The 23,973-nt window shown below is 36.3% G+C and overlaps 4 protein-coding genes and 1 long non-coding RNA gene across 8 annotated transcripts; 3 read left to right on the plus strand and 2 right to left on the minus strand.

Moving 5' to 3' along the window:
* LOC18592471 (F-box protein SKP2A) lies at positions 690-5,401 on the plus strand. 2 transcript variants are annotated; one of them, XM_007019227.2, is made up of 5 exons: positions 690-816; positions 1,434-1,772; positions 3,473-3,821; positions 3,908-4,049; positions 4,790-5,401. In XM_007019227.2, exons 2-5 carry the CDS (start codon positions 1,516-1,518, stop codon positions 5,131-5,133), a joined length of 1,092 nt encoding a protein of 363 aa, XP_007019289.2. In that variant the 5' UTR covers positions 690-816; positions 1,434-1,515; the 3' UTR covers positions 5,134-5,401. The 2 variants fall into 2 exon arrangements, with proteins under 2 accessions (XP_007019289.2, XP_007019290.2); XM_007019228.2 differs by having other exon boundaries at positions 703-951.
* Positions 6,380-11,449, minus strand: LOC18592472 (chaperone protein dnaJ 10). Its single transcript, XM_007019229.2, has 10 exons — positions 11,165-11,449; positions 10,518-10,577; positions 10,331-10,413; positions 9,281-9,434; positions 8,506-8,635; positions 8,182-8,340; positions 7,912-8,090; positions 7,654-7,734; positions 7,070-7,222; positions 6,380-6,848 (listed from the first exon to the last, which is right to left on the minus strand). The coding sequence occupies exons 1-10, from the start codon at positions 11,249-11,251 to the stop codon at positions 6,768-6,770; spliced, it is 1,167 nt and encodes a 388-aa protein (XP_007019291.2). The 5' UTR covers positions 11,252-11,449; the 3' UTR covers positions 6,380-6,767.
* Positions 11,790-12,940, plus strand: LOC18592473 (urease accessory protein F). The gene has a single exon (XM_018126283.1). The coding sequence runs from the start codon at positions 11,982-11,984 to the stop codon at positions 12,714-12,716; it is 735 nt and encodes a 244-aa protein (XP_017981772.1). The 5' UTR covers positions 11,790-11,981; the 3' UTR covers positions 12,717-12,940.
* On the minus strand, positions 12,966-19,493 carry LOC108663132. Of its 3 annotated transcripts, none has more exons than XR_001929131.1 (5): positions 19,322-19,493; positions 17,128-17,348; positions 15,223-15,727; positions 13,785-14,909; positions 12,966-13,249 (listed from the first exon to the last, which is right to left on the minus strand). It is a non-coding gene; the product is annotated as an uncharacterized LOC108663132 (long non-coding RNA). The 3 variants fall into 3 exon arrangements; XR_001929130.1 differs by having other exon boundaries at positions 15,223-15,377; positions 15,478-15,727; positions 17,128-19,493; XR_001929129.1 differs by having other exon boundaries at positions 17,128-19,493.
* LOC18592474 (PHD finger protein MALE MEIOCYTE DEATH 1) lies at positions 20,283-23,726 on the plus strand. Its single transcript, XM_018125683.1, has 3 exons — positions 20,283-20,577; positions 21,848-22,091; positions 22,175-23,726. Exons 1-3 carry the CDS (start codon positions 20,283-20,285, stop codon positions 23,724-23,726), a joined length of 2,091 nt encoding a protein of 696 aa, XP_017981172.1.

Consider the following 23,973-nt stretch of genomic DNA (forward strand, 5'->3'; position numbering starts at 1 on the left):
ATATTTTTCACTAAATATATAAGTCTAGTAGTTAATCAATTATTAATGTTTTTATTAATTTAATGATATAATAATATTAAAAAGATAATTTTATCTTTTAATAATTTTAAAAATTATTATTATATATTTTTTATAAAAGAAATTAAGGGAGCACCGTATCAATAGAGGGACATAGCACCAGCTCTGGTGGTACCTCCTCTTAATTTTTTTTATTTTTTAAAAAATTATATAATAATAATTTTAAAATTAATAAAAGGAAAAAATATTTAATTTTTTTATATTTTTTTTAAAAAATTATTTTTAATTCTTATAGAATTACGTGAAATTGAACCTTGAAATTAGGGATAAAAAAAGCAAAGTAGTACACTTGTTATTGTTGATTGCTGTTCGGTGCGGCTTTGGTTTTAAACAAAAAAACGAACTTTCTACATTAACCTCAAACTCTCCCAACCTTTTTTTATTTATCAAAATTCTTTTTTTAATTTCATTAATCAAAGTTCTACTAATTTGTTTTCTTGAAAAAAAAAAAAAAACCCTCTTTTTGACTTGATTCCTTTCGTTATGAATAGAGATGATCAGTGTTCGATCATCGGAAATCTATTGGGTCATGCATAGGTCCCACTCCTTTTTATGTCACATCACTTGTCGATTTCTGACACGTGGCACGTTAAACGTCTCCAAATCTCTTCCCCGTACGTTTCTCCCTCTCTTTTCCCTGTCTTAATAAACTCGTCTTTGCCTCTTGGTCTTTCAGAGACAAGCACCAGATAAATTTGGAGCAAACCATAGCAGAAGAGCAAGGAAACCCCCGTAGAGGTATGATGATAATCTTAGTCTTCATTTATTTCTTTCTTTTTTTTTATTAAAATTATTTTATTGGGAATTATCTCTTGGTTAATGTTGTTTTATCCTTTTCTTTTTTGTTGGATGAATTGAGCTGCTAATTTTGAGGTGGGTTAAACTTTAATCTTTAACAATAAAAATCGTGTTTTTTGAAGTCATGAAGTTGTTATTTTTAGATAGGAATGTTAAGTTTACAATCGAATAAATGGGATTGTTATAGTTTCCTTGTTACTGATCATTTCTTCTGCAATTTCTTTTTATGGATTGCAAGCTGATATCCCATTTTTTTTAAATAAAAAAAGGATATCAATTAAACCCCAAAAAAGGGTATCTTTTTGTTTCTCTGCTCGAAAGGAAGGTAAAACTTTAATTTGGGGTATTTAAAATGTCCAAAAATTTCAGGACTTTGTGTTTTGTTTTTTGGGGTCCCCTGTTTCATGTCTGCAAGTTTCTTCAGGTTTTGACGCATGGGTTTTGTTGCTTTTAGACACTTGCCCTTTTACTAGGCTCTGTTCACTAAATTCAAGGTCTTCTTTTTTTGTTGGTTTTTAATCCATTCTAACTTTTTTCTTCTTTATTTTGGATTATAGGACCAAGGGAAATATTATCTATCCCAAAACAAATACATATACATTTGTGTAAAGGCGGTGGTGGGAAAAAAGAGAGAGTGAGATGATAGCTGAAGCGAAGGTGGGTAGTGAAGACTTGAACTTGTGTTTTGAGAAGCTGATGATGGTTGCTGCTGGAAATAGTGGTGAGGGAGTTAAGATGGAGGGTATGGTGATCACAGAGTGGAAAGATATTCCCATGGAGCTGCTGTTGAGAATTGTTTCTCTAGTCGATGATCGGACTGCGATTGTTGCATCTGGTGTTTGTAGTGGGTGGAGGGATGCCATTTGCTTGGGCCTCACCCAACTCTGTCTCTCATGGTATATACCCTCTCCACCATTTACTCTTGTAAAAGTATCAATACTTGTGCTTTTCTTTGTTCTTGCCAATAATTTTTTCATGTGTATGTTTTGTTTGATGTGCAGGTTAATTGTTATCACCTCTCCAATAGTTATAAGATTAGAACGACTGACTAATTTTACTGTCTGTAAAGTCCTTTCTTTCTGATATATCTAATTAATACTGGCAGAAGCAAACAATATTATGTTTCTCTTAAAACCTTTTTACTGCTAAGACTTAGGATAATGAATATGCTTTTTCTTGTTTGTGTGAACAAGAGTTTTGAATATAACAGGGAGCTAAGTTAAGATCACATAAAGCAAGTCATTTCTGGTTCTGTGTTTATCTCTTGCTCTAAGGTAAATCCTTTTCCTAGTTTTGGATATGTTTCAGCCGGCCTATGGATTCGTTTGTCTGACCTTCTGAGATAATTGATTTGTCATTTGCAGTTCGATTATAGCTTTAAGGGGGTAGACTCTTCTTAGTACTGTGGCTTTAATCCACACCTTCTTCGTGAAGCTATATCTTTGATGACTGCATTGGTGCTCTCTATCCATAATATCAATTCTAGATACAGTTCATATACATCAGTCCAAACTTAAGGAAGTGTGAATTTTTTTAATTGCTAGTCTCTCCAACTGATAGGGCCTAAACCATTCTCCTTTTAAGTGCTCAAGATACTGAATTGATCCACACTGCTAGAGTCATTCAAATTGAATCAACTGTTGCTTCAGTCTCTATTTTTAAGTACTCTTAAGGTTTCCATTCTTTGTCACAAGTTTGGTTGGTTAATCTGGTACAGTTCCATGTTCAGTTAGCCTGTGATTCTTGCACTCATCACTTTGTGGGAATTGTGATTGACTATCAAACTTGCATAATTTGAAACACTGTAAAAGTGGACCTCCAGAGTGGTCTATCCTGGTCAAATTTAACCTTCATAGCATGAAGTCACATACCCTTGGTTATTTAATTTGCTTATGCTTTTGATTTTGTGGAACCTTCATAAAGGGTACAAGTTTACAAGCAACGTATTGGCCATTCCATATATTTTATGAATGTTGAGTATCGTGTATGGTTGATTTTGAAAGATACTTGCAGCTTTCTCTGATGTTGTAATACCTATGCCTAGTATTTTTGTTTCTGAGTAGGTAGGATAAATAAATGATACATTGAAGCAGAAGCATGTCTCCACTTGGGTTGATCAGTTCCCTTGTTATATCCATTTGTGTATATTCATGCTTATAGTAGTATTTTTGTTCTTTTGATTTTTGCCCCGTCTGATACTTATATATTACGGTACATTAAAAACATGTAATCTTAATATTGATAGGTAAAACTTGTTTCAGATGGAGAGATCTTGCAAATCTGAAATCTAACTTATTGCGCAGAAAAAACTTTATATTATGCTTAACTGCGCTCAGGTTTGTTGTTGTGATTGAAGTAGTTTTACTTTTTTCCCTCTACTGGATGCATCTTAATAAACTTCTTTTCCATCTTTTTTGGTCAACTATTTTCCAATTTGAAGTCTTTTAGCTAATGGCATATGCCCCATTTGCTTTCATATCTTATCCATTAATTCCTTGATTTTGGCCTTTATCTTTGGTAGTAAACTTGTTCTTTGTGTCTTTGTTCCTCAATATCGTACTTGCTAATAACTTGGTTGTATTAAATATTGCTTCAGGTGCAGAAAGAACATGAACAATTTGGTTCTATCTCTTGCTCCTAAATTCACCAAATTGCAAACTCTGATACTGCGCCAAGAGAACCCACAGCTTGAAGACAATGCTGTTGAGACTATTGCAAATTTTTGTCACGATCTGCAGGACTTGGACCTCAGCAAAAGTTTCAAGCTTAGTGATCGCTCATTGTATGCATTGGCCCATGGTTGTCCTAACCTTACAAAACTTAACATTAGCGGCTGCCTGTCTTTCAGTGATGAAGCTGTTGAATATTTGACTAATTTTTGTCGAAAACTGAAAATATTAAATCTTTGTGGATGTGTTAAGGCTGCAACTGACCGTGCATTGCAGGTATGAACAGTATTATGACCAGTTATTGTTTACTTGCTGATTAAAAATGAAGTGCTTGAATCTATTTGTGTAAATTATATGTGCAGGCTATTGGACGAAACTGCAACATGTTGCAATCTTTAAATCTGGGATGGTGTGAGAATGTTGGTGATCTAGGAGTGATGAGTCTTGCATATGGATGCCCTGATCTCAGATGCTTGGATTTGTGTGGATGTGTCCTCATAACAGGTATTCCTTGCATTGAGTGATTATTTGGTATTTCATAAGGTAGTGTAAGTTATTGCTATAACCTTGAAATTCAAGATATTATTTTTGGTTCTAAGTTCTAACACTCTAGCCAAATTCATCTCCCTTTTGAAAATATATTTCTTGATATCCCAAGTTTGCTTCTGTGTATAGCCTTCTATGCCTTGAGAGGGGATATAGCTGCAATGATGCAATCTAGTGAATGGGCAGCATCTAGTACCAACAGTAGCCTATAACCCATCTATAAAATTATGCAATCAAATTTAAGTATGCGTACCATCAATTTATTGACTTTAAGTCGCCTTCTCTATACTTTTTCTTAAGATGGTCCAATTTGGAAAATAGGCAAAAGTTGTTAGCAGAGTGGGCTACCTATTAAGAAACTTTTATCATTACTTCTAGCGTATGAAGCAGGTTGATGTTCTGTCTTCCAAGAACACTTCACTTATATGTTTTTAAAAAATTTGATATCTTGGTAGATATGGAACAATTATTTTTCTAAAATTTGTAAAATTAGAAACTAATCGCTTGACTAAGTTTTACGGACATCTGAAAGAGAGGACCTTACTTGTGAATAATTATTCATGGCTTATGACAGTATCAGATGCATTATTTGTTGATTCAATAACTAAGCGTGTTTACTATTTTCAAAATTCAGAATGGAAGGAAACTATGGCACGTTTTGAAGATGCAGACTGATGCCTTTTACAATTTTATTGCAGATGATAGTGTGATTGCTTTGGCAAATGAGTGTCTCCATTTGAGGTCACTCGGTCTCTACTACTGTCGTAACATCACAGACAGGGCAATGTACTCACTGGCTCACAGCCGAGTGAAGAACAAGCCTTCAATGTGGCAATCCATGAAGGGTAGATATGATGAAGAAGGTCTTAGAAGTCTCAATATAAGCCAGTGTACTGCACTTACTCCTTCAGCTGTTCAGGCATTATGCGATACATTCCCTGCTCTTCACACCTGCTCTGGAAGGCATTCCCTTGTTATGAGTGGCTGCTGGAATTTAACGTCTGTGCATTGTGTTTGTGCTGTCCAAGCACATTGCACATGAACAGTATTCCCCATACAGCTCATTGAAGGGGATGTTAATGTTGATATTGTAAGTAAATGTACTTATGTAAGGGCTTAGAGACACGAGATTTCTCTGTGTATAGGATTGTGTTGAGAAGTATATGTTTGTTATCTCGTCGGACATCATGGACTGAGTACACTTTGGACTTGTAATATCTGCACTTATGAATTGTGAATTATGCGGCATTTGGCTTTTGGAAGCCGAACTTTGCTGGTTAAAGTTTCTGTTTACATTGCTTCTGGTTTAACGAGGGAAGTTGAACTTTAATTGAAATTGAGAACAACAATAAATTCTGTTAGAATCTTGTTCCAACTCATGCATGTGTACTCTCTATAAAAGAAAAAAGAAACCCTAAAGCGTTTTCTATGCATGTATTGTCATAAGTACAGCGTATTATTAATGGGTGTTATAACATGCTGGATGGACATTAAAACCCATGGACTTAGCTGCCTCCCAAGTTCAACACTGCAGAAGATAAACAAATTTTCATTTTGCTACTGGGTGAACTATTTAGGTTGGTTTTGTGTTCCCTAAGCCTTAATCATAATATGATTCATAAACCATCAAACCTGACAGTGTCCATTTCTGTCCTGGATCTATCTTTTTGAACCTAGAGATATGATGCAATGGGATGCCTCCCTTCTGTATCCAATACAGGGAATATATATTATGAATATTAGTTTTAGTACCAGTACTACTAATTATTTCAGAACCATTCATTTAATTTGCATATCGCATTTTTGCTGTAACTAGGAACGAAATACAGTGTAACCTCCCCATCTACTAGGATTTGCTTGGTTGACGTTGGAATCTGTGCAGAAAGCAGAGCAGGAAAAGGCGCCACTGCCCATAACACAGTCAAAGAGGCATCATCAGAATCTCGGATGCAGAGGCATCAAGTCAGGACTACCTTGGCAGCTCCATGCCAACAATTTTTTTTTCTTTCTTTCTGGGTCTTAACGCGTGGGCCATGAATCAGCAAGAGCAGTGCGGCTTGTGCCACAGAAAATGATTGGATGGATTTCCTACAGCAAGAGTGGGTTTTAATTTAGACAGCTGAGAAAATTGAATTCAATTGGAAGCACTGTTTCATAGCATCGTCCAAGGTGGGTTCAGCTTCAGCTGCACGGCAGACGGCAGTGCAACAAAGTAAGCATGATTAGGTTTGTGACAGGTTGTGGAGAGCAACTTTTTGTGGACTTTGATTCCCAGCACTAACATACTTGGTAAGGTATGCTTTTTATTTTTGGGTGAATGTTAGATCTTGATTCCTCCTACCATTAGCCTAGCCTTATCGAATATTCAAGGGAGGACAAAACCCGAGGGCCCTACAATTCTTTTTCCCCATCATCTCTTTGAGTCCAAAGCCTCTGACATGCATAACAACACAAGCATACATACATACCTTTTGTAGTCTATAAAAAAGAAATCCCAAACTATTGAAAGGTGCTGGCAGAGCCAGAGTGTATTCTTTTTCTTAGTTTCTTCTTCGTCGTCTTCTTTTTTTGTTTTTTTGAGGATAAATTTCCGGGGGAAATGAAGAACAAAGTTGAGAGGCATCAGCAAGGGTTATAGTATTGCAACAAAGTGTCTGCAAATTTACATTCGTCCAATCATTTGCTTTTGAATACAATTTCATCATCATCCACATCAAATGCTGGGTTACAGAGGCATCTGAAGAGTCTCCCAATACCCTGCCAGATAAGTGATCACCCATAAATATCAAAATGGGTATCAAAAGTGTCAATTAAATGGATCTGTAAAATTCCTATTAAGAAAGATTATTACCTAAAATTTTACACCAATGATAATCATCCATAAATATAATTCAGCATGCATGTGTCAAACTTAAAAAAAGAATAAGCTTTCATATTCATTTTATATAATATTTTCTTGTGAAGAGTTTGGAACATGCCTGGGTGAGAAAAGGAGTTCGGTATGAAAGCGCTCTGGGCGACTCCTCTTCACTGCTGCTGTCGGAACTGCTTCCATCATCATCATCATCATAAGCATCTATTTCAGCCACATTTTTCCTCCTTGATGTTCCACCATTTTGAGCTCGTTGTTCCTGATGAAATAACATTCCAATGCATAAATCTCCTTTGACTTGTTCCAAATGATAGATCATGACTGACTACTTTCATGTTGTGCATTCTTGGCACATATGTTAGGCTTCCAACCATCGTCCCAAGCTACTAATCTGTTATATAAACAAATGAAACGTTTCTCCTGCCAGGAAGAGAACCCAAAAAAAGGAAAGAAAACAGGCATATGACAATTGAAACCCCATAAACATCTAGGCTTTGCCTCCCTTTCCACTTTCTTCTTCTTCTTCTTCTTCAGTTTGAGCTCAACCAAATTAGTCAGTACAGTAAATGTTTAATATCTAGACATTTAGCTTCGATAAGCATACAAATAAAATAATGGAATATCAAATTAGAGTCATGTTAGATAAAAATTCAGACTTGGTCTCTTTAGCCAATTTAATGAATTTTGCACCTGGAATATCTTCCCAAGAACTTTCAGAGCCAGAGCTCTAGCTTTGAGTTCCTCCTTCTTGACATTATTTTCCCGCAACACCTGTAAACCGATTTTTAGAAATATAAGAGAACCCATAATTTATAATAATAAGACAGGCAACTTCAACAAAAGCCTTAACCAAATTCCCAGCCTCTAAACGAACTAGAGATAGAAAAGACACCTGCTCTATGATATGAATGACTATCCTACGAAACAGGAATCACTTGAGAAACTCACCATTTGGCACACATGAACGAGGGTTACTTCAATATCCACCACATTCAATTTCCATAATGAGCTCACCAAAGTTTCTTTGTTTAACCGTACGTGTGATTCGACATCATTTTCAGGTCCACTACCATCCTTTTTAAATTGCTGGCGCATATCTTCTTGAAGTTGCAGTAGCTGAAAAGCACCTGGAGTTCATTTCTACACATATCAGTGTCACTGAGTTTGAATAGTTGTAGGAAAATTGGAGTGGGTGTTAATTTATAGATTTAAACTTGCCTTTTGCCGCAGTAATCTGTGACTTCCAGAAATGTCCCTTGTGGCGAACCCACTCGGCCAAGAAAGGCACACCTAGATAAATTGCTTTCTTTCCAAGCTCTTGGGCAGCTTGTCTTGAGTATATGTAGCCAATAGTGTGTAAGATATCAACTCCAATAGCTGTAAATTCAACAAACATCAAATTTTGCTGTGGAAAAGAATAGTAGACACACAAATCAGCATTTTAACACTTACTTGGTACGACATATGCCTTTCATCAACGGTACATGCCAAATATTATATATAAAGGAACCTAAATTTGCCATAATTAACTCAGTATTTTACCAGTGTCAGACAGCCGTCTGGCTTCAGATTCTGCACGCTGTAAGAATCCATCTTTGTCACCTCGGACATATTGGTTAAGAAAATCTTTCAGTGATCTTGCTAGCTTTTCTTCTCTCTCTTTCTGGACAGCCTGCATGAAATGTTGCACACAAAAGTGCTGTTATAGATAGGACAAAATGTGTTATAAGAAACTAACCAAGACCTGATTATTCCAAAAGACTAAGAAGTGGAATCAGTTTTGATCATGTCAACCATCAGGCAGGATTCACAAAATCTCTGTTCAGATGTACTACAGGAAACAGTTAGCCTCGTTATCATAAAAATGTTTCTGTTTGTGACATTAAATTTATGTTTCAGAATCTACAAGTGACCATATCAGTGTAAACATTTCTGTTCCTTGAGTTAAAGATTCAGAAGTTGGGGCAAGACCTTGATCAAAAACAGGACATCATTTGCAAATATGTTGCTTCAATAAATCAAAACTTATCTCAAAGGAGTTCTAACCATTTCCTGGTTCGAAAATCAGGTAAGCCCTTTCCTTTCCGAAGGACAGAATAAGTCCATTGTTTAAGAGCTGAGTACTACTCTTATTATAGACTAGAACTGCTACTATGCAAGCAACTTATCAATATAAAGATATAAACATGTCAAGGAAGAATTAAAATTGATGTTGCCAGTTGCCACACATTCATCTGATTCGATGTATGATAGGAACTGACCATCCATTTCCCCCGAACAACAGTTCAGGAATTAATTAACTTGGGAGTGTACTTGCCGTCAACTTATCATGCAGTTTTTCAGAATTGTCTGTTTCACTGGCTAGTTCCGAAGAAGCCATTGATGCAACAGCAAGATGTCCTATGTAGTCCTCAAATAATTCACTTCCAAAGAGAAGAGCAAAGACCGCTGTTGGGTCAAGCATGGTTTCCCTGACAATCAAAAGGCTTAAATTATTAGGAGGCTTGAACATCCTTCAGAAATAATAGAAGTTACTTCGATGCTCAAGTTAAAATAGTCACAAGGCTAACTTCTTGCTATTAAGAACCAAGGAGTAGATAAAGTTAAAGACAAGAAAAATGAAGTTCTAAATATGATTATGCAACCATTGAAAGTAAAGCTAAAAATAGTAAACTTAGTCATAGAGTAAGCATTATTTTTGCTGTCCAGAACTCAATCTGTTGACTGTTACTATTAGTCAGCCATCAAGATAGAACGCAGGCCTTCTGAGAAAAGAAATTTTGGTTTATAACATTGCAGAGTGTTCCATTTTGATTATCTTTTCAGTGCTTTCTGTAGCCAAAAAAAGAGAAAAGAAAAAAAAACAATTTATATCAAGTTAAACTAATTTTTACTTCTAGCACTGCTCTAATATAATTTGGTAACCAATCTCTTATCACAACTGTCAACTAAAAGTAAAGTTACCATCAGACAAAATGATGTAAGAAGCTGGTCATGACTGCTCTTACTTGCTAACATATTAATTTGAAGAATGCATACACCTGCCTAATAAAGCTCAAATAAGTGAACAAATAAAATTTTAAGATAGGGTAGCATTCAATTTCTTCAAGTGCATGCAACCATAACCATGGGCTGAAACTGTATGCCTAGACTTAAGTAAAAGTAACGAATTTCTAAATGCCCATAGTGAGCAACTGTGCAAATTCCAGGTTGCATATTGAGCCAGTTGGCATGATAGCTTCGTCGTTAAGAATCAGAAACTGAAAACTTATTATTAATTTTCAGATGATCCTAACTGTCACACAATGAACCAGAAGGTAACAAAGCCTAAAAACATGCATGATCAACCGCAAATGTGATTGCATACCTAGATATGCTGTATTTCCCATTTCGATCATATGTGTCTCTTTGGACGGGATCACTCAGAACCTGATAAGCTTCACCTAATACCTAGAGAAATGAAGATTATCAATGCATTAACCCACCCTTTCGTCAAGTGGATGTATAGTGTAAAACTCCTTTTGTGGAAAAGAAACTAAGATAAGCAACCTTACCTGAAATCTCTCAGCAGCGTGAGGATCATTTGGATTTTTGTCTGGATGAACTTGCCTTGCCTGTACCAATAATGGCATCTTGCTTTAATATTCTTGGCTACTAAATAGTAATGTCAATTCTGTGTTTAGGGAGGAAAAAGAAATTAAAAGGACGTGAAAGAGCAGCTGCACCCTTAAAACCTATGAGGTCCTATCGACATCTAACAACCAGAATTTCAATGACCTTCAATATTGAATCCTCCATTAACTACCCCTCTTCGTCTCCCACATAGGCCCTTAGATTAACAAGCAACTTATTCTACTAGCCCATCACGATCTAGCTTCAAAATATGTTTAAAAAAAAAGGAAAAAGAAAAAGGAAGAAAGGAGAAAAAGAGAGAAGAGAGTGCATATGATCATCAAGGATCAAGATTCAATAAATACATTAGAAAGCAATTTATTCCTTGATTCTTCTATCTGATCATCCTAAAGACGCTAATGCTTGTTCTAGTGAGAAATACTATAGAATATAAATTATGGAATAACATAATGATTAAGAACATGAGAATATCCTTGTTGAAACTGTAACTATCTACTAAATAACAACCTTAGAACCATTGAAAACATAAACCAACCAACCAAAAACAAAGTATCCAAAAGTTCCAAACCTTAAGATAATAAGCTTTCCGAATCTCCTCCTCGGAAGCTGATGGACTAACACCAAGAACATCATAATACTCAGTTTCCTTCACCATTTTTGTTGATCTTTGTCTCAATGGAGAGTAGGGAGCCCCAGCTACTTGGAGGACAGAGCTGCAAAAGCTTGGGAAATTAACTGTTAAGAGAAGAGAAAAAGAGAGAAGATGGCAAAAAAAAAAAAAGTGCGTGTGAAAGAGGGTGGCCAAGTTTCTAAGGGCCACGAGCTTCTCTTGCCTTTCCAGTTCTTTCACAGTATTAAACTAATACATGGGAACTGCTTTTTCCCGGGAGCAAAGCAGTATTTTAACTGCCAATGTAGTGGCGCTTATCATATGAAAAGGCTTTTTAAATATATTTTTGGATTGCTTTGAAGTTATCAGAGCTGTCGGTGGGCTGAGTCTGAGCTTTCAGTGGGCCTCTCTTCTTGGTGGGCCCATGTGGGGTTCTGGTTGGGCTTGATTTGGAACCCACGTTTTTAGCCCATTAAAAAAACAGTCTTTGCTTTGCTGGACGGAGCAGGAAAAAGAGAGGCTGCTACGATTGTGTTGTCGACATGTTCAACGAATAAAGGGCAACGGCTTTTCCCCATCAAAGGCATGGATGGCCCTTTTTTTTTGTTTTTGTTTTTTTTACGTGTTTAATCACTTGGGTGAAGGGAACATTGCAGAGAAAATAAATAAATTACGAAATGAGTGACCAAGCGTGCCCCTCAATTCATCCTCTCTTTCCTTCAGAATAAAGATTCCCACAAGTCCAGAAAGAGAAAGCAATCAAGATTGATTCGCTATGGAGCCGGATTTGGTTGAAACGGACAAAAAAAGAAAGAGAAATGTTTCTATAGGCTCTACTCTGCAGTGGAGCCAATGGCAGCTCCTGGATTCTATTCTCCCAACAGGTGGGTTTGCTCATTCTTTTGGTCTTGAGGCAGCCATTCAGGCACGTTTGGTCTCAGGCCCTGATGATCTCAAAACTTTCATTATTCAATTGTTAGACAACACTGGGAGTTTACTCCTCCCCTTTGTTTACTCCACAACTCTGAATCCAACTTTAGATAACTGGCAGAATCTTAACAGAATCTTAGATGCAACTTTAACAAATGAAGTTGGTCGAAAGGCATCAGTTTCACAAGGATCCGCCCTCATGAGAGTGGCCGCTGCTGCCTTTACTGACGTTCCATCACTTAAATCGATGAGAGATGTTTCTGTTGGTTCTGGGGTTGTTCCTTTCCACCATGCTCCCGTGTTTGGGCTTATTTGTGGACTTGTGGGGATGGACAGTGGAACCAGTCAAAGAGCTTACATGTATGTGACTATGCGAGATGTTATTTCAGCTGCAACAAGGTTGAATTTAGTCGGACCTTTGGGTGCTTCTGTGTTGCAGCATCAGATTGCTTCTGTTGCTGAAGCTATGTCCAAGAAATGGATGGACCGTCCCGTTGAGGATGCGTGCCAAACAGCCCCTTTACTTGATACCCTTCAGGGCTGCCATGGCTACTTGTTTTCTAGGTTGTTCTGTTCTTAAAGGACCTGGCATAGTTGGGTGTACTGTTTTGAATTTCTGCATCAAATTGAGTATAATTTCTCAATCGCCTTCCCTAGTATCATCACATATACTTGCCTGTAATTGACCCTAAATGAAACTAATGCTTACATCAGTTTACTTCTGTCAATGTTGAAAGTTAATAGGATCCTTCTTAATTGTCTACCATTCAGAAATAATTGGAGAAACCAAAATAGTACAGATTCCCCCATCATCCATACTCATTCGCTTTTGATTGTGGGAGACCACAAAAGAACATGGTAATGATACTTTCTAACATAAAAGTCAAAGAAACTTGCTCCATCATGTTGATCTGAATAGAAAACATCATGAGAACCTGCTTATTGCATCAAGCTTGAAACCCTTCAGGCAGTTGAGAATTGAATGATAAACTTGATCAGCTTTGCTTTCTGCACCAATTGCATTCGATAGGTTTCTGTTGGTGTGGCACATAATGACTACTCTTAACATCAGCAGTTTGGTGCTACATCCACACCCATTGAGTAATGTAATGCCTGCAAATCAGGATATCAGCCTTAATAATGGTCTTCCTGCAACAAGTTAGATGATGAAGTGTGCTTCTCAAAGCAGTTGCAGCCAGATATTGCCTAAAATGTCTTGGATCTATAGAAAATACATGCAGCACACTTCCCTCACAAGAGTTTGCTATATTTGCGAGCAAACTGAGTTAAAAACAATATAAGAAAAAATATATTTGGTTGCACATATGCATATATGTGCTTTTCAAAAAAAAAAAATGTATATATGTACCTACAAATTTATAAGTGTATTACTTACATTTTTATGTGACAATGTATTACCTACATATCGGTTTAGTCTTAATGGCATGTTGGGATTTAGACATGGTTCCACATGTTGGGATTTTGACAGAGTTGTGCTAATCATCATGCTGCTTTTGAGTTGCATTTAATTTTTTTTAAGTCATTCAGGACTCAGTATTAGGCTTGACCTGGCCAGAACCAAATAGAACATAGATAATAAATAAAATTAGAACATCATTTGATAATTAATATTCATATTGTATCATACCTGTTTTCATTATAGTATCTCTGCTTCACAGTCTGTAATCTCTGCAAGCTTTTACAATAATCCTTTAGGTTTTCTCTCAACTGCTCTTTCCCTGTTGATCTTATCCTTGAGAGAATTAGCTGTCCATGGTGATATACCCACAATCAGATTTCAGCAACCACAATGTCTTCAACATCATGCACAAAACACCAGGCGTCTTTCAATAAAAGAATCCTCCCTTTCACACGAAGTGATGCCTAAAACAGCCTGAAAAACCTCACAGCATCAGTCCATTCAGAACATTTTCTCGCATCTCAAAGTTCATGCATATTCTCATCAAAACCTATTCCAGTCCACTATTTTGATCAGCAAAACCACCCACACAAACTGGATCTTCAAAATCCGTTAAAAGCTGCCCCAAGACGTTTTATAAACTAATTCTTTACCCCTTGCCCCATCTGACGTAACCATTAGAACATTATTTTGTTGATTCTACATATAACTGAGGAATTTTCTCATTTCAGTTTTTTTTTGTTTTTTAAATATCCTTGCATTTTCTCCTTTTCAACCTCTTCAGAATCCTTTTCTTCTTTTCCTGTTTGTCATCCTCAACTTTGTCATCATCCTCTCTGACTTCAATTTAGTTGCCCATGTTGAATCTTGTGACATTTAATTTGATCAAACTTTTTCCCAGATTCTCTTTATTGGTTTCATTTCTTTAGTCAGGCATTGCTTTCTTTTTGGTACCACAGGTAGCATTGCTGCTCTTGAACTCAAATTCACACCGTATTTCGGCACCACAGGTTTCTCCTATAATCATTGAGGATGGTGCTTGTCCTCCATTGTCTCTTGCATGCTAATTACAAAGAAAAGTTCTTGATAGTATTGTAAGGACAACCTACAAGTTATAGCAGTATTATCTGTCCTTGAACCTCCATATAAATTTCAATAGTCACTGGCTTTGGAGAAATGTAAACAGGATCAAGTAACGATCCTCATCAAATTCAACAATTCTCCTGATTATATCCCATTAGAAACTATGACACTGAGCTATGTTCTTTCACCAAATGTAATGATGATTATTGCAAGCCTTCTTACAGTTGCTATGTACCGCTGCATTTACTTTGTAGTTTTCCAAGCCTATACCTGAAAAAATCAAAAGGAAATGACAAGATTTAGTATATCTTTGCTGCTTCCACTTTTAAGAATAATCCAAACAATGTGGATCCCAAGTTCTTCAAAATAAAATAAAAGGATTTGTGTGATGACAAGGCATCATAACTTAATTGCAAGCACCAAAATGAATACTTTAAGAACAGATAGGTCAACTTGATCAAAGTTTAAGAGGGATAAGAATAAGAGGTATATGAATTAAATTCTGCAAGAAGCATGTTGCACTAGATGTTAACCAAGAGTTAAAACTACACTAATGTCATGATTCTAAACTTCTAGCTCGTACATGTGTATCCAGGACATATTGACTCAAATTGATATGAAATCTTGAAACTCCATATGATCCATTCATTCCTTCTTTGTTCTGCTAAAATAAATTGAAATTTCCAACCCCAGTCGCATCAAGACAGAATCTACTTTCATCACCAACCAGCATAAACTCTGCCAATGGATGTGATGTCAATATCAGCACAAGGTTCATATCCATAAGAAGAAATTGAAGGAATCAACCAATTGTCAAAGTTGTGAATTATGGGGCAACCTTCCAGGAACATCAGGGATTACGGTGTTAATATTGTTGAGTTTCTCATGTAGCATGCAGGTAGAAGATAGTCATTTCAATCCCATGCTTATTGATGTTGTTGTAGAATTGGTTTGATAAATCAATGGGCAGCAAAGCTTAACCCCATTCCGGCATCATTTCATACTTTGTACCCCCACCACAATCTCTGAAGCCCTGTTGATTTTCCTTCTCACCTAAGCCAAATTTATGGCTGTGCCAAGCCTTTACTCTGTTGAAATTCAGAAAAGATATGTCGATTTGTGACTTCCACAACTAATCAAAGACAAAAACAACTGCAAAGAGAACACTAATAAATTTCCATACAGAAGTAGGGGCAGAAAAAAGAAAGAAAGAAGAAAGAGTAGCATTAAACCTAAGGATTTGAAAGAACTATTTTATCTGCAAAAAGTTGAATGCTGACAAATTACCAAGTACACAGGGCTGCCATAACCAGCCTGTTCTTTAGTACTATACATAGCTTCTTTAATAACCACTAAATTGATTTTGACTTCAGCAATATCATATGTGCTACCATCACAGCATGATGTTCAAGATTCCATCCAGTTTGTTAGCTGATTAGCCAGAGGGTAATCAAGATATTTCAGGTGAAAACAAAATTTTTACATGGAGTTAGGACTGCTAGAAAAATCAAGTAGTATTCATAACTTTGTATCATATTCCTGGGTCTTAACTCTACTCTACATATTTTTGTTCTTTCTACTTGAAAGATGGAAAGATGATCTTCAGACTGAAACTTCGACTTTATTCACTGGATTACCAACTAGCAACTTTTAAAATAGGTTTCAGCTATCAAAGCTTTTAAAAACAGTGCCAGGTTATACAGCTTGGCCAGGAAAGTTAACTATGAAAGTAGTTTTTCAAAAACATTATGCGCACTCCACCCCAAAAATGCTATTCTCTTTCAAAATCTTTATTTATTCCAAAATAAATGAGTAAAAGCAAAACTTTCCACACCACTCTTAAACTACTAGATCAACTAACTTTTACTTTAACAAATTATCCTAACATAAGAGTTCATTCTCAGGGGCAATACTGGAAGAATGAAATGCCAAAGCCAGTACCATGAAAATTAAACTTTAAAAGAGGGGGAAAACTGCAAAATTGCATGCTTTCTTTCAGTCTTATGAGTATATTACATTGCTAAGTCACTAGCAGGGCTTGCATTTTAATGCCAGGCCTTCGCTCTTGGGTATGGTTTAAAATCTTTGATTGAATAGGAATGACAACGGATTGTACAGACCAGTAATGGCTCAGATGGGTGATTTTGATACACTAGTCAATCAGGTATCCCCTGTTTTCTTATCAGAGATGGGCTAATGGGTGGAACAAGAGCATGAAGGGGACTGATTCGTGGGCTTTCAACATTTAAAGCATGCACAGCAGTATTTGGCAAATATAATCCCGATGACTCATGTGAACTTATGCATACATATTTATTTGAGTATGTGTGTTAAATGATCAAGAAAAAACAGAGCAAAAGAAATGGATGGTATATCAACACTGAACTTCCAGATAGCTGTCACAGAAGGAAATTTGTCATAAAACTTTAACAAGAAAATGCATATAATTCAAGCTATGTTGGTGGGGTAGTCAAGGGTCATTGCATACCAAGCAAAACTATGTTGGTAGATAACTGATTTGATCAATACTCATTAGCATCTTTGTCCGTGTCATCTTCCTCTTCCTCCTCATCTTCTCCTTTGTCCCGCCAGATAATCATAATTGACATTTCCTGGGTACATAAGCACAATTGCTGGGGTGGGAGATGTAAGGTGTTTATCCAAATTCAGCAGCCTTATATGAAATGGGTCACGGTTCATAGGGTGATTCTGAAAGAAAGAGAACATAAAAATTCTAAGGTAGGCACTTCAGTGTTTATATCAATGTCTAAGAAAAAGAATATTAATAAAACAATAAAGAAGATAGAAAAAAAATTAAATTAGAAATATCAAAAGCATCAGACTGTATCATATGTAACCAGAAGAAATGATTTGAAATTTAAATCACCCATTACCTCATCTAACTTATACTTTCTCTCTGTGTTTATATCAAGATGAGCCTGACCTAAAACTAAGAAACTACTGTTCAGAACTAAAATTTTTTCAAACAAAATAGAACATGTATAAAACTACTAAAAAACTAACAGGAGAAACAAAGAGATTCAAATATGAACGCTAAGTGAACATACATCAGCAGAGAACAATATCAGAATTGAAGAAACCTTGACGCTTGATAATGGCTTGAGAATATGAAGCACATTTAAATACTACTACTAAATGAGAGCTGCACATCGAGACTGAAAGGTAATGTGCTACTCAATGGACATTTTATACTGAATGTTGGTGACATATTCGAGGTTAAATAACAGAAAAGTAAAGTGCTAACAATGCATTGGCTCTTACAAAACCAAGGGAAATCTAGCAGTGCATTCACTCTTACCCATTGCTCAAATAATCTAAGTGTATCTCTTTCTTTATATGAATAATTATATTCATATTTACCAAAAGAAGAATAATTATATTAATTATATTCTAATGCAAGGAATACTATGTTTGAGCTTCATACTAGATACATTAGCACTTAGTCACACCACAAATGCACATACAATGCATAACCAATAGCTTCATAGATAAAGAATGAATACCAATGATATGCTTTAAGACAAACTGATAATAATAGCCTGACGCCAGTTTAATTTGCTTCTTAAGGTGGCTCTCATTTGTATACTAAGAGGGTGCTAACATGGTGTAAAATAATTAGATAGCTAAGCAAATACAGTGAATAGAGTTTTATGCAGGCTGAAATTTATCTGTCTTCAAAGAGACTGAAAGAGAAAATTAATACGATTAAAACTAACAATAGAACCAAGTGCAAAACATCTTTCGCATGTAATGTAAAGTAGAATGTTAGCTGGCAAAAAATCATGACCACGCATTATTTTTCAGCCACTAAATTGTTTCACCAGCTCATCAATTTGTCATGGCATAAAAACATAAAACGATATATCCTGTCATTGAGTTTGGCCCATGGCCCTATACCATATGGCAAGATGAAAAAAAAATTGGAAAAATCATATGGACAAGTTGCTCCTAGTAAGGAATAAAGCACGGGCAGAAAAATTTTCACAATTTGCATAATGAAAGTTCCGTATACCAGAACCATTGGAATTACTATCATAATGTAGAATATTAGTTTTACGTATCGGCCTGTGCATTTCCTCACTGTACAGTACAGAAGGGTCAGTTAGCAGCAGGATGTTATGACTGCCAGTTGCACAATATTAAACCCAATGTGCTGAAGGTTTAAATTGACAGAAACAAGAAATATTCCAGAATATACACGAATAACTTGTTTTGACATTTAACAAAATCTACAGTTAGTAAGAGAAAAATAAAGGAAATAACCAAATATATTATTACTAAATTTAAACAGATTTCTCCAACATAATCAAGTAGAATTCCTATATTCACACATTACAACGTATAATCAATTCATATTTTTGTCTCCTGGTGATGGTCCAATTTGAAATCAAGGGAATATATAATAACAAACTTGAAACTTACTTCTTTCGTAAAAGTATTATGATCAAATGCGGTGAAAACATAATAGTGAATAATTGCTCAAAGAAATCCTTCTCTACATTCAACAAAGTTCCAAAATAGTAGTGAACAAGAAGTTTACACAAAGTAAAGATTGGAATCAATCAACAAACAACAACAGAAAAAAAAAACGCATCCAACATTAAATTTAAGAAATCACGAAGGCGCAAAATGGAAGATTAAGGCATATTCAATATATTAACCCGAAGAGTGGAAACTCTGGCTGTGCTAATTTTCTGTTTGGCTGCGGCGAAAATTTGAGCTAAGAGGGCTGGAACCGACCAGTTTTGAAATGGAGTTTTGGCGTAAAAAGGTCTTCCCATTTTAAAGATTCGGACTTGTCTCAGAGAAGAAAAAAAAACACAAGAACAGAGCTTTGCACACGCTGCTCAACTCTAAGGCAAAATTGGTGAATACAATTTTTTATATCTTTTGGTTCTTTTATTTATTTATTTAAATAATTCTATTTTCTTTTCACAGTAAAAAATAATACTTTCGGTTCTTTTTCTTTATGAAAATTAATCTGTTAATTTTCAAATTTTTTCTTTTGCGTAACAATCTTTTCTTTTTTTTTTTTTGGTAATTTTCTTTTGGGATGAAGAGATAAGAAATAATAAACAATTGAAACGTTATTTTTATGGACTTATTCACGATAATTTGTAGACAAAATGGAGATTAAACTTGGTTAAATTGTTGAAAATCCGAAAAAGAAAGAGAGACAAAAATAATGATATGTACAAATAAGACAACCTTTATTTTTCACACTCTTTAATTAATATTATTATTATTTAAAATTTTTTATATTTTAATAAAATAAATGACACTTCTTTTCATTGGAAAAAATAAACAAAACAGAAGGTGGGGTTTGGGTACTTGGAGTGAGCTTGAAGTGTAGTCCAACTCACAGGCCAATTGGGCCTAAAATATCCAAGTAAATTTGCTTCCCCATCCCAATCCTCCTTTCTCAAGCTAAAATCGAACTCAACTCAAAATTTGAGCGCGGAAAAGCCCCGTCTTAACGAACTAACTGTAAACTTCGGTCAGTTACTAGCAAAAACCCCCCAAGAACTGGAAAACTCTCTGTTTTCTCCCTGCTTCTTATAATCAAAATCTTAGTCAAAAGAAGAAGAAGAGACAGAAAACCCCAAAGCCTTTGCTTCAACAATGTCGATCCCAATCATAGAAACCTGCAGGAAAAGAAAGAGGAGGCCAAAGCTATTCGGATTACGCTCATTTGCTGAACCTGGTTGCCCCATAAACCCCACCGGTCCATTCCGAGATAACATTCGCTTTTTCCTTAAACAATGTGCTGAGCCTGAAGATTACTGCGTCAATGGAATGCCCATTTGGTGTACCCTTCTGGTTCACGAGAATAAGAGCAGTGTTGTCCCTCTTTACACCATTAAAGAGGACGTTAAGCTCTCTTCAAACCCTTTTTGTGATCACTGCAGATGTACAGGTTTGCCTCTCTCATTTGTTTTTCTTTTTCAAGTTTTCTTTTCCCAAGTGGGGCTTTCCTTGTGTCTGTCATGGGATTCTGGTAGTTGGGGTTTTCCCGGACTTTCTTTCTTGTTTATCTTTCTTTAGGATAGTTGCAATTTCGATTTATTCCAAGAAAGCTGGAATTTTGTAGTAAACAAGAACCGTTTACCAAGAATAGAGCAACTATATAAAAGAAATTAATTAATTATGAAAAATAACAAAGACTAGCTTTGCTAAGATGATTCCTGTTCTCATTGCTGTCAGAGGAGCATTACCCGTACAGGGGCTTGTTGGTAACATTTTTTGCAGACTGCTAATGATAACTTCTTAGACTTATGAGTATGCCAATTTAGCATCAATAATTTGAGGAGTTTTCCCATGTGTCTTGTAATTTCTTTCCTTCCATAGAAGCAAAACTTCCATCATTCGAAAAACTTTCAGAATCCAAACCATCAACTGCCTTTTTTACTGGAAATTCTACACTAGCTTTGCATAAGAACAATGGAAGAAAAGATAATCTCTTGTTTCCTCAGAATTATTGGAGAGCAAACAAGTGCTAGTAACATGAAATCCCTCAGTTTTCTGATCATTGAATGTAGTTAGTCTATATAAAATTGACATGCAGGCTACAAGGGCATGTCTGAGAATATACAATTGAACCCACTCCAACTTATGCCAATCAACCTACACCTGCTTTGGAGTTTTTCCTTGGGAAGTTCCTACTTCCTATTGTCTGCATTTTTGTATTTCCAAAAATTTGATGGCAGCCAAATTTCTGAATATTTTTCCTCTGGCATAGGTAGTAATCAATAATGTTATAATTTTTAACTTTGAATTCAACTAATTCATTGTATCTTGTTTGGGGCCAATGCCAATCTCCATTTTGTATTGCTTCTGCAACTTTAGAGTGTTATAAATTCAAGGGACCATGTGGACGCCAGTTGTCATGCCATAAGAAAGTATCCTTACCATCTCCGGTGGAATGCTAAATAAGAGTTCTGGCAATATCTATAAGCCTCTTAAATTTTCCTCCAACCAAAAGACTCTGCTTAACAGTAAATAGGCCAGAACTGCTCAAAGTGCAAGCTTTGCTTGAAGCTGAAGTTGTTGCAGCAGAAATTTTGGATGCTAAATATTACTGATTCAATCAGTTGCAGTCTTCCTGCATATGATAATTTTTTGTCTGCCCAATTATTAATCCTCCTATTAATAAAACTGATTTTTTTCATGATATCGTGTTCTTTTAGGTTGGAGCAATCATTTTGTTTCAAAAAGGAAGTATCACGTAGTAATACCAAATGATCGAGACTGGAATAAGCCTCTAGAGGATGGTGTATTAAACATCCATTCCCATCTCTTGCATGGGTTGATTCACTGTAATGGATTTGGTCATCTGCTGTGCATCAATGGAATCGAAGGTGGTTCTAAGTATCTCTGTGGCAGAGAAATCATGGATCTTTGGGATCGTATTTGTGAAATTCTCAGAGCACGGTAAACCTCCCTAACTCATTAATTCAAGTTAGCCAGTAAACATTTAGTAAATTTTAATTCTTCACCGTTCTTTCATTTTTCAGGAAAATCTCAGTGGAGGATGTGTCAAAGAAGCATGGTATGGATCTACGTTTGCTCCATGGGGTTGCCTATGGACATACATGGTTTGGTAGATGGGGTTACAAGTTTTGCCGGGGAAGCTATGGCGTTTCAGAGAAAAACTATGGTAGAGCAATTGAAATTCTCAGCTCCTCAGAACTAGACAAAATCAATCAAGATTTCAGTGACAGAGAGCAGTGCAGACAAATCAAGTGCATAATTCAGCATTATAGAGTTCTAAGTGAGAGCCAGTTGGTTACAATAAGGGATCTTTTCAAGTTTATGCTTACTATCAAATCCCGTAGTGCTGTGCAGAAGAAATCCGTTACAGCTATAACTGCTCCTTCAGCTTCTTCACAGAGAAATTTCATCAGAATATCCCTCCCCAAGAAGGCCACCTCGAAGGAAAAATCCTCGAAGTGCAAAAGATTTACTAGTGTCATAGCTCATATGGATAGCAGATGGCCTGCAAAAAGGCTAGAATATGCAGCAGAGGTCATTGTAGATGCTTTGAAGGAACATAAATCTGAGTTCTGTCATGGTGGGATGACAAGGCAAGATCTTAGAGATGCAGCTCGGATGCATATTGGTGACACAGGTTTGCTGGATTATGTTTTGAAATCAATGAACAATGTAATTGTTGGATGTCACATTGTCCGCCGTGCAATTAACACATCTCGGATATTAGAATACACGATTGACGATATAGACAATGGGTTTAAGGCACCAGAAGCAGAATTGGAAATACATCATAAACCTCTACCGGATGCGTTGCCTGCTCTAGTGCCGGGAACTGATGTTTATGATGATGTGGTGTATTTGTATAATAATGTACTGTTGGATTATCCAGAATCAGAATTTCTGGAACTAGCAACTCAGGCAGTTCTAGATAGCAAACATTTTGTGAAGGAACGGCCATTTAGGGATGAAGATGACCAGTTGTTGAGATTCTTTTGCCAAGTCATGCCCAATTTGTTTGGTGCAGAGAATATATTAACAAAGAAATCACCAGCTGGTGAACTTGTCACGGTTCCACTCCATGCCACGGTCTTAGACCTAAAACAAGCAGTTGAGAAGGCACTGAGGGATACTTATTGTATTATGGATAAACTTGTGGTGACAGATATTGTGGACCTGGGCGAAATGGACGATAAAGATGTGCTGTTTGGAGCACTTGAGTCAGGTGCAAAAATTCTGGTCAGTGGGAGTGGAATAGATTTAGACAGTAATCTTAGGCATGAAGGTGGTGCCGATAATTGGATAGTGAGATGTGAATGCGGGGCTCAGGATGATGATGGGGAGAGGATGGTATCATGTGACATTTGTGAGGTGTGGCAGCACACTCGCTGCTGTGGTATAGAGGATTCCGAGGCTGTGCCGCCATTGTTTGTCTGCCCAGGGTGCTGCGCTTCTCTTGGACCACCAATGAGTGAATCTCCCCTCACATATCAGAGTTCTGATGATCTGCTATTGGACTCAGAAACTGTATACGGGATGGACCTTGAGTATGACAACTGTATTAGAATACTACCATGAGCAGGAAATATTAGGATTAAAAGGTCTATGTTGATTGATTTCCACAACATGGTGATTCATCATTGTTGCAGATTCTGAATTTTCATGCTGTTGTCATACACCAGCATAAATAGGTACAGTACGAGAATTAAAATTCTTTTGACATTTGAAACAAGATTAACCTGAATAACCTTTAGGTAACAACTTGTAGGCATTGTTGATTACGAACTCATGGGGCAGTGCTGCAGTGTCATTTGCCCTTATGTGG

This window comes from Theobroma cacao, chromosome 8 (genome assembly GCF_000208745.1).
Source record: "Theobroma cacao cultivar B97-61/B2 chromosome 8, Criollo_cocoa_genome_V2, whole genome shotgun sequence".
Lineage (NCBI taxonomy): Eukaryota > Viridiplantae > Streptophyta > Magnoliopsida > Malvales > Malvaceae > Theobroma > Theobroma cacao.

What these genes read in the sequence shown, in the direction of transcription:
- LOC18592471 (XM_007019227.2), top strand. Translation starts at nt 1,516, where the DNA reads ATGATAGCTGAAGCGAAGGTGGGTAGTGAAGACTTGAACTTGTGTTTT. An exon ending in ACCCAACTCTGTCTCTCATG is followed by an intron (nt 1,773 to 3,472) that starts GTATATACCCTC and finishes ATATTGCTTCAG; the next exon opens with GTGCAGAAAGAACATGAACA. An exon ending in TGGATGTGTCCTCATAACAG is followed by an intron (nt 4,050 to 4,789) that starts GTATTCCTTGCA and finishes ATTTTATTGCAG; the next exon opens with ATGATAGTGTGATTGCTTTG.
- LOC18592472 (XM_007019229.2), bottom strand. Translation starts at nt 11,251, where the DNA reads ATGGTGAAGGAAACTGAGTATTATGATGTTCTTGGTGTTAGTCCATCA. An exon ending in CAGACGGCTGTCTGACACTG is followed by an intron (nt 8,341 to 8,505) that starts GTAAAATACTGA and finishes TTGAATTTACAG; the next exon opens with CTATTGGAGTTGATATCTTA. An exon ending in ACAGATTACTGCGGCAAAAG is followed by an intron (nt 8,091 to 8,181) that starts GCAAGTTTAAAT and finishes AATGAACTCCAG; the next exon opens with GTGCTTTTCAGCTACTGCAA.
- LOC18592473 (XM_018126283.1), top strand. Translation starts at nt 11,982, where the DNA reads ATGGAGCCGGATTTGGTTGAAACGGACAAAAAAAGAAAGAGAAATGTT.
- LOC18592474 (XM_018125683.1), top strand. Translation starts at nt 20,283, where the DNA reads ATGTCGATCCCAATCATAGAAACCTGCAGGAAAAGAAAGAGGAGGCCA. An exon ending in TGATCACTGCAGATGTACAG is followed by an intron (nt 20,578 to 21,847) that starts GTTTGCCTCTCT and finishes GTGTTCTTTTAG; the next exon opens with GTTGGAGCAATCATTTTGTT. An exon ending in TGTGAAATTCTCAGAGCACG is followed by an intron (nt 22,092 to 22,174) that starts GTAAACCTCCCT and finishes TTCATTTTTCAG; the next exon opens with GAAAATCTCAGTGGAGGATG.